General features: G+C 40.8%; 1 protein-coding gene across 1 annotated transcript in view; it reads right to left on the reverse strand.

The window, feature by feature from the left end:
• The window catches only part of LOC122516938 (hemicentin-1-like), a 103,053-nt gene extending 90,978 nt beyond the window's left edge, over nt 1-12,075 (reverse strand). Inside the window, 1 exon segment of the mRNA XM_043635181.1 lies at nt 11,082-12,075. Within this exon segment, the coding sequence (XP_043491116.1) occupies nt 11,082-11,205 (124 nt within the window). The 5' untranslated portion in view covers nt 11,206-12,075.
• Nucleotides 12,076-12,904: the final 829 nt, after the last annotated feature.

Raw genomic sequence — 12,904 nt, forward strand, 5'->3', positions numbered from 1 at the left:
TGCTTAAGTGAAATACTGCTTGCTAGACATAAAAAAAAGGGTTTTTTACATCGTATCATCACTGGTGACGAGAAATGGATACATTATGATAATCCAAAAAGAAGAAAATCATGGGGATTACCAAGCCATGCGTCAACATCAACAGCAAAACCGAATATTCACGGAAAAAAACTCATGCTGTGTATTTGGTGGGATCAGTTGGGTGTAGTGTATTATGAGTTGCTTAATCCGAGCGAAACAATCACCGGAGCCCTCTATCGAACACAATTAATGAGATTGAGCCGAGCTCTGAAGGAAAAACGCCCTCAATACTATTCTAGACACGAAAAAATTATTCTCCTGCATGACAATGCTCGTCCACATGTAGCGGCTCCCGTGAAAAAGTATTTGGAAACACTTGATTGGGAAGTGTTACCCCACCCGCCGTATTCACCAGACATTGCACCGTCCGATTATCACCTATTTCGGTCCATGGCACATGCTCTGTCGGAGCAGCGGTTCAAATCATATGAAGATACCAAAAATTGGGTTGATTCGTGGATAGCCACAAAAGACAAGGAGTTCTTCCGACGTGGGATCCGAATGTTGCCTGAGAGATGGGAAAAAGTCATTGCAAGTGATGGACAGTATTTTAAATAACCTTAAAATTACCACTCTTCTAGAATAAATACTTAATTTTTAATAAAAAACGGCGGAAACTTATTTGTACACCTAATAAGTTAGATCTAATGTACATGTGTAAACGCATATGTATATATATACATGTATAAACCTATGCGTCGTTGAAAAATTATGTTTAATGTGCAGAGTAAAACCATAAAATGTACAAAAGGTTGCTTATCGTTGCGAATGCTAAAGGCGCGTTACTCCGTTTTTCCTATTTTTATCTCTTTCTTTCTCTCTCTCTCTCTCTCAAAGCGAAAAACTGAATGTATTAATCTCCGTTAAAAAAAGGAAATGAAATAAAAATAGGAAAGGGAAGAGAGAAAAAGAAAAAAATAATTTCACGCAAAGGAAAAAAAAAAAGAAGAAATAAAAATATTATATATACGTATAAGTGATTACAGCCGACGATCGTTGAACGTGACTTCTTCTTTCTTTTTTTTTATTTTATTTTATTCTTCTCTCCTTTTTTTTCTTCTTCTTTCATTTTTAACCTTTTTATACCTCATTTTTGATCTATTTCAATAAAAGCGTCGTTACGATGCTACGAGTGCGTCCTTGACAGTTCGTGTAGCTTGCACTTTCTTATTATTTTCTTCTTTTTTCAAACGTTTCCGATGCATCCGGACACTATTTCTTAACCCGCGTTTATTTCTCTGATAGTTTTTTGATGACGCAGATACTTTTCTTTATTCAACGCTGAGAGTTAGTTTAATCTGACACGATAATGAAAGAACGACGAATCAGTTTTGAGAAAGTATGAAAAATAGAGAAAGAAAAAGAAAGAAAGAAAGAGAGAGAGAGAGAGAGAGAGAGAGAGACAAAGTTCTGATTCTCTTTTACGAGCCGTAAGGAAATTTGCCTCGTTTGATAGGGCACATTTTGCTTTCATCGCCTACTTCCGTGGTTATCCCTTTTCGTGAAAGGCATGTAAATCGTCTCGTTTGCTCTTCCGATAAAAGCTTTGCCCGGTCGCGAATCGCGTGCATATACTCTCCGGTATCGAACGATCGATTTTTTCCATTAGGTTTCTATTTTTTTTCTCCTTACTTTTCTTTTCTTTTCTTTTCTTTTCCTTTAACCCCCTCTTGCCTAAGCCATTACTAATACATACGTAAGTAAGTATTATATTACGTGCAAACACAAAACGACTATCTACATATTCCTTGCTGTGAATAAATTTACAACGATAAAACGTAATTGACGCTTAGGCAAACGTCCGAGTTGGAAGACACGAGACGTTGCTGCTGCCTTAGGACTGGTATGCGAGGAAGGTTACCTTACCGGAAACTAAGATTAATGTTCATTCGTAGAAGTAAAGTTTGACGCCAGTTTCCAAGACGCAGCGAGCTCGAAGGGAGGATTTCAGGATGAGACGGTTCTAATCGTCTAATTAGTTGTACGACACGACTCGTTCTCTTAGCGACTTCTATCTTCTTCTTCTTCTTTTTCTTCTTTTTCTCTTTTTTTTTTTTCTCTTTCCTTTATTTACTTTTTTCTTATTTCTCTTCCTTTCTTTAAATCTACCCGTCCATTTAAGTTGTATTTTTCAACGTATTTTTCTACACGATGCAAATACCCATCCACACACACACACACACACACACACACACACACACACACACACACACATACACGCACACAGATATTCAGAGTTTTTCATTAAAGGCTATAGAGAAAGACACAAAATGGATCGTAACAGAATCGTTTATTTGGATGGACTAGCGTAAAAAAAGGAGGAAAAAACAGGAACTTGTGTTTCACTATCTCTCTCTCTCTCTCTCTCTCTCTTTCTCTCGTGACAAAACTAGTGGATAACAGTCAAGGCCGAATGGAATATGTTTCCGTGCTTTGTCGTCATAGAATACGTTCGCATTAACGGCTCGTAAGTACTCACACATAAACGGTACTTGCTCGTGAAACGTTTATAGGTTAAAGTCCGTGTTGTCGCGACATTAAATGGCAGCTAGGCAGAGCTAGGCAGGTATAGTACTCGAGAGCATGAACGTCCCTTTTGCTCCTTTTTTTTTCCTGTTCCCTGCCTACAACTCTGAATTACGATCGTATTTGACCTTTTTTCGCAGAAACGGTGGAAGGTGGCGGGCACGAAACTTCGAAGGTATTTGCTCTATGAATCGTGGCCACGTCTAGGGAAATAAATCATGCGTTTAGCTACGGAATAAGGAACTCTTGGTTCGCGTGTTTTTTTTTTTTCTTGTTTCTTATTCTTTTTCTTTTTCTTTTTTTTAACCCAAGGAATATATACACCGCTACTACTTTTTCTCTGGGATTTTCTAATATTTCGCCGAAGGAATGAACTGGAAGGGTAAAACCTGTTCACCGAACCCACCCTCTACCCTTTTCGTATCCGTTGCTATAGGTATAGGGGGATTAGAGTTGTGTGATGAGAGAAAGATGGAATCCCGTTATTCCTTCTTCCTCTCTCTCTCTCTCTTTCTCTCTCTTTCTTTCTCTTTTTCTTTCTCATTCGAAACGCGTGTCAAATTAGAAATTATATTTCATCTTCCGGTTAGGTAAAATTGTTTTTTTCCCTATCCCATTATTTTTCATATTCGCCTAAACAATATTAGATATACCCAAGCTCGTGAAATTGGATCTAAGCTTTAACCGACTTTTGGTTATCGAACGAGATCATTTTCTTTTCTTCGCGAGTTTATTTTTTTAATATTATGCTTCTCGCATTGCTTATTTATTTTATTTTGATCTATTCGCGTTTCGAAGATAATGCTTCGTACAATACATCGTTGGTATGAGAATATCCAAATAATGTAAGAACGATCTCCATCGAATGGTTTGCTTTTAAAGTTTGCATTTCCCATAGAAATACTCGTGCTTATTGGTTCGCGTCTTAAAGAGCAAATTTCTGCTAAGGTTTCGATATCGTCTTTCATACTTTTCTTTATTTCTTTCTCGCGTAAGGTGATATTTTTGTCGAGAAGAAAAGAAAATTGAAATTAAAATTAAAAATAAAAAAAGAATTTTCGTTATAAAAAGTTTCTCCCCTTTGTTTTCAAGCAAGCTAGCAAGCAAGCAAGCAAGCAAGCAAGCAAGCAAGCAAGCAAGCAAGCAAGCTCGACTCGAATTTAATTATTATTTTTCCAAGAGAACATAGCGAATACTTCGTAGATCGTACCTTTCAGTGACTTTAATTGCTTAGGAATGTAAGTAAAGTTTAATTTTAGATTGTGAGCACAAATTCAGTCGTAGAATTCGTCGGCTGGCCATCGAACGAAACTTGGGTCTGCGACAAAGCGAACCATGTGAACGTGTAAGAGAGAGATAGAGAGAGAAAGTGAGAGCATCCGAGCGTAAACTAATTTGGTTTCCATCGAAAGTAGGGACGTGTACTTGGCTCATTAACCGAGTAAGAGAAACGAGGATGGAAGCTCCGAAAGGAAGGTTTTCGAACTCTAGGAAAAGGACGGTGGTAACAGTTTAGCCAGCCAGCACTGTCTACTCGCACAACGTTAACTTTAGCGACGACTACGACGACTAACACTTCGAAGAAGGGAAAAGGGTGAAACGGGTAGAGTAAAAGAGGGAGAAAGGTACATTAAAGCTCGCGAGTTTCGGTGAAATGCTCGTTAGGAATTCTCTTGGTGGCTCGATTTACGCTGATCACGTTTTCATTATTTATCGAAATTTCGTGAAAAAGGGAGATTTTAAGGTGAATATTATACTCTCCCTCTCTCTTACTCTTATTCTCGTTATTTAACCGTTAGAAACGATTCGCTTATAATCGTAATACTCGAGGACATCTTTCGTATTCTCGGATAGCGTTCTAGTAGCGTCATCCATCTTGAAAGTAATTTACGTCGTCTTCCCTCTCTCTCTCTCTCTCTCTCTCTTTTGTAAGATACACGAAAGGCCAGCTCGGGGAGAACTCTTGAGAATGATCCGTAAATGGTTGGTAGGACGATGCTGTAGCAACGTGTAACGTGATCGTGTGGATAGCGTCGTCAGTGGGAACCGAGTAAGCACCCCTTTCGTACTTAGCTCCAGTTCAAGAGTACTTACAGGATATGAAGATTGGCAAGATTAGCGCTTGATGGCCCGGGCCATTACGTTGCGTACATCGTGACATAAGTAGGTCTTTAAATAATACCAAGATTATCGATACTCTTCCTCCTCCTCCTCCTCCTACTCCTACTCCTACTCCTCTTTACCGTATTGTCTTCTATTAGCTCGTTCAAGCGTTTCTTATATTCTTATTTCATTTATCGTTAAATGAAGGACCAAGGGAAAAATAAGGAAAATAACGAGATCGTTCTTTCATTTTTTTCCCCCTTTTACTCGATATATATATATATATATATATATATATATATATATTATAGGTAAACTTTGATATAGATGATGTGATGTAGAAGAGAAACGAAGTGAAGTGGTATGAAGTGAAACGAGCTTTTGCAAAAGCGAGTTTCACGATGAAAATAAGTAGGACGTTGTACGTCTCTGCTTCTTCTTTTTGTATTTTTTTTTCTTCATTCCTCCTGTTCCTCCTCCTCCTCCTCCTTTTCCTGCTTCTTCTTAAGTTCGCCCAGTGTTTTCTTTCTCGTCTTTAAAAAGATCGTAACGAGTCGAGATTTTTTGCGCGAAAGAACCGATCGTTCTGGATTAACGCCGCGTATAATAACGCTCAGAGTGTCTCATCATCGATAGAATTTAACCCCTCCCTCCCCCCAACTGCCCCCCTCTCCGCACTCCTACCCGACGGCGACGTCTTCTCGCCGTTAAATGTTCTTCGTTAGAAGACCATTGTGAATTATTCCGTTCGGCTATTAGCCATTGACCCGAGAAAATCTTGAAATCTCGTTATCGACAGTCGAAGAAAGAAAATGGTAGTAGGAACCGAAGGAAGCAATTTGCGTGATCGAGATCTCGAGAAACGTTTTTCACCGGTGAATGCGCACCGTCTCTAACGTTTTACAAGCCTAACGGCGTGTGTAACTACGAGAAACGATATAGAGAACATTATTCCTTATTATTTTTAAACAATATTTACTTATTTTTATTTTGCTCTTTTTATTATTTCGTTACTTTTGTCATATTCATTCCGTTAAAATCCGTCCGATCATATTATTCGAATAAAATAAATCTAAAGAATGAAAAATGATATTTAATGTGATATAATTGTCTTTACGTAAATGGCACATTGTGCGAATGAACAAAATTATAAACTGAAGTATAATGGGTCCAGAGAGAAAAAGAGAATGAGGATATACTCAAACGATAGGATTCTTGAGGTTGAGCTAAATCAGAAAGGTAAATCAAGGCGAGGAGGGGTAGGGTGTAAAAAGGGTGGTATTGTTACGCGAGATAGTTCGCATTCCTTGTACTACTCTCCCTCTCTCTCTCTCCCTCTCTCTCTCTCTCTCTATCTCTCTCTCTCTATCTCTCTCTCGGTGCCTTTAAGTAACTGGAGCGAACGAATAATAACGAAGAAATAACGACGAGAGGTGTGCGTGCAAGCGTAAAGAGATTTTTTTTCGTGTCAAAGGAAGGAAGGAAAGAAGAAACGAACGCAAAAATGAAAAAGTGGAAGAAACGCAATGACTTTCCTCTTGTTCCTCCCCCTCCCGCGAGCCTACCCTACCCTACCCTACTCTTCCTTCTGTCCTGCAACCCTTTGCACTTCTGTTCTTTCCTTCATCTTCTAATAATGTCGATGTCAGGTTTAGGTAGATATGCGCAACGACAGTAGCAACTGTCTCATCGAAAATGGATACCTCATCGTCGCGATCTACCAACCCTTATTCCCACCCCCTCTCCTTATTCCCTCTTCTCTCTCTCTCTCTCTCTCTCTCTCTCTCTCTGTTAGACGTAGCACTAATTCTGCAAAGCCACAGGGTTTGGAACTCAGCCAGGCTTGTAATATTCAACGCTTGACGGCACTCGGCGCGTTAAATTAAGAATGGTGATGTCGTGGACGCGGTAATAATTTAAGTCTTTATTCATGTCTCTCGGTTAATAGTACTTTTAGCTAAAAGGTTCTTCTTTTTTTTTTTCTTTTTTTTTTTTTTCTATATTCAAGATGCCACGCGAGAACAAGGGGAAAAAAGAGGGTAGGAGTTTTGGGGACAAACGGAGCGGAGGAAGAAAGAGAATGAAAAATAATTCTTTGTAGGGTGTTCGAGACCCTCGATAGACTATCTCTCTCTCTCTCTCTCTCTCTCGCTCTCTCTTATTCTCTTATTGTTAGTAGAATGAGAAAATGTATGCGGTAGTTCTGTGTGGACACGAACTATTCTTTAACGCGATATAACACGCTCGCAATTTCAATGGAAAAGAATAAAGAGAAGGCGGCGAGGATGGTGGTGATGGTGGTGGTGTTGGTGATGACGTAGGTGTAGGTGGAGGTGTAGGAGGAGGAGGAGGAGGAGGAAGAGGAATAGTAAGTCTCGATAATCGATAACGCCAGCTAATAAAATATTTTCCCGATGAGAATCTATCGGAGCGAACAGATATCGTGCGGTTAAACGAGACGAGCTGGATACTGCTGTATAATAAAAATTTAGTTGTCGGGAAATAAGCAGACGCCCATAGAAGTTACGAGTGGAGGGGGGGTGCAGGCGGGTTTTAGCGGGGTTGAAAAGGGGCCAAGGGGGGAAGGGAAATAACGCTCGGCGAGAGTTCGCGCTCGGTCTCGCGTTCGCATAAATTAGCATGTTAATGAAACGGTCGCGTACAACACCGCGAGTAGCGCGTAGAATTAGAAAGAAGCGTGGGTGGGGGCCCAGGGGTGGGGAGAAGGGATAGGTGGAATGAATTTTGGAATCGCCGATTAAAACGTACCCACTCTATAGTAATTGCATGGAATAAATAAAAGAAAATAAGAAAATAGAGAACGAGAAAAATACGCACATAAATATATATATGTATACCCATTTCGATCTTCTATCTCTCGTTCGAATTTTACGATACGATTATAAATAGTAATAGGAATAGAGGATAAAGATTGCGAACGGCGCGTAAACGACTTTCAAAAATCAATCGAAGTTGCCTTGCGTGTTGCAGACGCGTCGACGAGTTACCTTCGGATGCATAATCCGTTCCTTTTATAAACATTTTCTCTATAAATATGTATTATATATATGTACAATGTGTGTACGTACTTATATATATATGTATATAACTAAAGAAGAATCTTTGTCTCGCGTCGTGTCAGGTGTGTAGTTCGCGCACGCTCGCGCGTATCCGTCTTCGATCGATCGAACTTTGTCTCGAAGATGACTTTAGTAACGCGTACAAACGTAGCCATTCGAATGGCTACTTGTTGTTATTTTCGATTGTAAAAATATGCCGACGCGTAAAAAATACGCGATACCGTACTCCGAGGAAACGAAGCTTCCTTTTTTTTTGTTTTGTAAAATTTCATCCTATGGAAGATAACGCTCGACGAAACTAAATTCGTTTTCGATTGATCGAACTTACAATGGGTCAATCCGCGGACTTGCCAATGATTCGATTCAATCGGAAAAGATTAAATTCGAATAAATCTACGTACGTACGTATGGGACGGATGGGACGGATGGACGGATGGGACGGATGGGACGGATGGGTGGACGAACGGGCAGATGGATGAGCAACGAAGGATACGCTAGATTGGAATCTGTTTGTCGAAGAAACTATCTACCGAGATCCGGCAACTTACACGCTGATAAACCGACCGTCTAATCTTCTCCTCGATCTTCTCCGCGCGCCAACTGCCTGAAATGAATTATCGCTTCCTGTGCACAGCCGCCCGTACCCCTCCCCCCCTCCCCGCATCCTCGAGATTGGGAGCAAGTTTTTCTTACGGGGGCTAGATTGTTTAATAAAATTGCGCTATTGTGTTCGGGAAAGCTCTTACCTCGATAACTTTGCCAACTTTCTTAATTCGATCAAAGTACCACCCCACCACCACCCCCCTCCCCTCCCCGACGTTCCGCTTTTCTCTTTGTTTTTTCTGTTGTTTTTTTCCCTGGCCTTTTTTTCCCCCTTCCCATTCCTCGCTTACGCCCACGCGTCCCGTTTTTCTCGATTTGTTTTGCCAGGCAATTTCGTTAACCAGCTCGAAGGATTTTCTTCTCGAATACGCGTCGAAACTGAATTTGTTGCAAGAAATTGAGATAGAGAGAGAGAGGAAAAGAATTAGTTTTTAACAGTCCGAAAAAAGTATCTCCTGGTAGGATAAGAGGAAAACGAAAAAAAGAAAGAAAGAAAAAAAAAGATCGATATCGTTTTTCGTTTTATAAGAAGCATTCTAGTAGGTAATTCTTTTTGAAAGAAGAAACTTCCCGCTCTTTGAGATCTCGCCGACCATTTTCCCCATTCTCCTTCGATTTCAAGTTCGGGACAAGAGTCTTCGACGACTTCAAAAAGAATTTAGGAACTCGTACTCGAGTTCTCTCTTTCTCTCTTTCTCCCTCTCTCTCTCTCTAAGCCTTTAAAAAAGTTTACTCTCTAGTACGGATACTTTTCGAAGGTTATTAAAATGTAAGGAGGAGGACGAGTTTAGTAACTTTAAAGAAACATTCATATCAACCATGTATATACATATACGTTTCATTTGATAAATGTTTTTCAAAGTCTGTAAAATTTTTATTTACCCAACTTCTCTCTCTCTCTCTCTCTCTCTCTCTCTCTATCTCTCTCCTTCCCTCTTTCTCTCTCCGTCTTTTTATTTAATCATTTGACATATTCCTAAAATAAAGTAAAATCAAAGACGCTGCTAGGGTTAATATCTCACTTTCTCTTTTCCATTCTCTTTCCCTTTTATAATCTCTCTCGGTTTAATCCACTCGGAACGAATTTTTCGGTCGATCCTAACGACGGTGGAAGTTCATTAACGTTTTCATCGGTGTGTAAGAGCCATTAAGCCTGGGACCGGGACGAATATTATCTTCGTAATTTTAGTACTGCAGTAGAATTTTCCTTCCCTACCTTTCGGCTCGTGTCTACGGGGTACACTAACGTTTTCTCGTTAAAGAGAACGTTTTATTAGTAATCCGAGGCGTTAATCTAAAGATATCGGGGGAGAAGTTGTGAGAGAAAGAGAGAGAGAGAGAGAGAGAGAAAGAGAGAGAAAAGAAAAAATTATAATCCGTGTTGTAACATCTGCTTAATAAACTTCTTGAGTGTCCTTATAAATTGAAACTTATTCTCTCTCTCTCTCTCTCTTTCTCTCTTTCTCTCTTAGAATTTATTTCCTATCGATTTGCAATCTATTTGCTGTTCGACCTAATGCAATTCCGTACGAGGTGTCACAAGATTAGAGAACATCGTTGACCTAACTCAGGTCTATGCAATTTCGTGAACAAATTACAGACTCTCTCCTTCCAGTCTGACATAAAGGAAGGGACGCTTTTACACGTTCCACGAACCGAGACGCGTATTCGTCACCTTATAGGGATCTTTTTACCTCGAAACCAGGAGCCCCTAACTATCTTTTATACATCAACTTGGTCTCGTCGTAGTAGACAAGTACGAACGAGCACACATTTATATCAACCGTTTTCTTACATCGACCGGCACCGACTCTTTTTCCTCGTTTCGTTGATGATTTAAAATCGTCTCAGCGGCGCGAAGTTATAAAAAGAAAAAAGAAGAAGAAGGAGAACAAAAAATGAAGAGAAAAATACGGAAAGGATAAAAGATGGATAGTAAAAAAAAAAAAAAAAAAAGGATTATGTTCCCTTTAACGTCGAGCTTCATTTCATTAATAAATAAGAACGGTAATTTATGCTTCATTGATCCGGTTGGAAATATAAAGAGGAGAAGAAATAAATATATGTAGGGGAGATAATCTTTCGTTGAGAATAACGATCAACGGGAACGTAACAATGACTTTGGACATTGTATATGTGTGTGTCTGTGTGAGAGAGAGAGAGAGAGAGAGCAACGTTGATGGCAACGAGGTGGATAGGCTACTTCAGTGATATAAACGCGCTTGTACCGTCGGTTAACTCTGAAAGCGTCCATAGATACCTATGTACGTCAAAGACAGAAGGGATAGCTTTGATCCGTGGGTGTTAAAATATTCCTATCCGAGAATTCGCCGAGTGACACTCATGCTAGAGCTATATATACATGCTCGTACTACGATACCCATTTACGCGTAACTATATTTTACGTTTCCCTTGCGAGCAGTAGAGATTCGGGGGGAATGAGGAAGGGGGGAAAGGGAGGGGACCCTTTTACGCGAGAGTCAAGGCCGTTTCAGCGTCAGGACAAATTTATTACTCAAAAACCTTTCGATGAGATCCAAGGTTTCGCAAGTAGGCTAGGAATAATGAGCGCGCGTGAAAATAGGGTTGGTAAAATGGAAAATAAACGATGGGGGAAGACAAAATAAAAAGGAATGAAAAATTAATCACAAATGATTCTCATCGATATCGAATAATCGATCCACTTACAGTCTTTTACGCAAAACGCGCCGATAATCCAGAGCGGGAAGAGCGGGACGATCAGGAAGTTGAGATATCTCGTGTTTGCGTTCGATCGTAGACTCCTCCCGACGTGCAGCCTCAGGTAAACCATGATCGTTTCACGTGAATCTTACGCGGCTCGATCATAGCAACCGATCGTAATCGTTGAGTAAAATTTCACGGCACATTCTCCTTATATGTATATATTAGTTTTTTTCCCTCGTACTTTTCCTTCTCCTTCTTCTTCTTCTTCTTCTTCTTCTTCTTCTTTTTCTTTTTGTTTTCTTTTCTATTTCTTTATTATTATTTCAAACGAAACCACCACCACTTTCGAAAAGCAGCGTGGACCTCGAACACATTTCGTTCATCTCGCGTATTATTTATTGTTACCGGATAATAACAACTTCAACACGAGGTTAACACTTTTTTGTATTTTCCGATAAGTGAAAATCGAATAAAAAACTCGCGACACAAGTCAAATCGATGCTTTCTTTTCTTTGCTTTTTCTTTTTTGAATTCTTCGATGCGCGAACGCGTTGCACCCAATTCGTAGACACGTTACTTCTCTCTCCCTCTCTCTCTCTTGTTTTCTTTGATTTAAAATTCTTTCAAATTGAAAAACACACGCACGACGACGACGCACTAATAAATCCTTTTAACTCTTTCCTTCGTGGCCACCCCCACCACTCTTCGACGATCGTCGGTTTCTCCCTCTCTTTCAAAAAAAAAAAAAGTAAAATAAATCTTTTCCCAATTGACGCAAGTTTGAATCGTAAAGAAACAAAAACTATCCCTCGTAGAAGAAACCAACAACAACAACAACAACAAGAACAAGAACAAGAAGAAGAAGAAGAACAAGAAGAATAATAAGAAAAAAAAGGTAATAATAATATACCCGTTTGTTCTCTCTGTTTAATATTTCGGCACGCAGTCGCAACGAACGATGAAGCGAAAACGCAGTATAGTATAGTACTAGCGGCGGCACTCGAACGACAACGACGTAATGCGCGCCACTCGCCGTCGGCGAGATTTCCTTGTCCTCCCTCCCTCCCTCCCACCGGCCCACCAACCAACCCTCTCTTACTCGTCACGTATATACACGATTCGCGTGAGCGTATTGTTAGAGAACCGAACGCGGCGCACACCGTGATGCGCTCACCTGCCGCCGATGCCAACAGCACTACCCCCACCAATGGTTTAACCGCCGCTACCACCACCACCACCACCACCACCACCACCGGTAGCAGCACCCCTACTAACGCCACTGGCGCCGGCCGCAGTACCAGCAACGTCCTCCTCGTGGAGGATCCTTCCCACCTCCACCTCCACCACCTTGCTTCCTTCTCTTTCTTCTTCTTCTTCTTCTTCTTCCTCCTCCTCCTCTTCCTCCTCCTCCTCCTCCTCCTCCTCCTCCTCGGTGTTCTCGACGTCCACGTCGTCCTCTTCCTTGTCGTCGTCCTCGTCCTCGTCCTCGTCCTCGTCCTCGTCCTCGTCGTCGTCGTCGTCGCCGTGGCGAGCTACGTCGATCGAAAAGTGGCCTCCCGCGTTCTACGCGCCCGCGCACACGCTTTACCTCGCATGCGTATTGAACGCGACGAACTACCCTTCTTCTCTCTCTCTCTCTCTCTCTCTCTTTCTTTCTATCTATAGATATATATATATGTATGTATATGTATATATAAATTTCCCATCTCTCTTTCTTCTCTTTCTCTACGTACTCGAACTCTACGGCTTTTCTCACGTAACGCGCCTCCGACCAACTTCTTACACGCGCCCTGCGAAACAAAGCTTTCCAACCAACCCCTCCCCCC

The sequence above is a fragment of the Polistes fuscatus genome, unplaced genomic scaffold, assembly GCF_010416935.1.
Source record: "Polistes fuscatus isolate 324 unplaced genomic scaffold, CU_Pfus_HIC Scaffold2, whole genome shotgun sequence".
In the NCBI taxonomy this organism is placed as follows: Eukaryota; Metazoa; Arthropoda; class Insecta; order Hymenoptera; family Vespidae; genus Polistes; species Polistes fuscatus.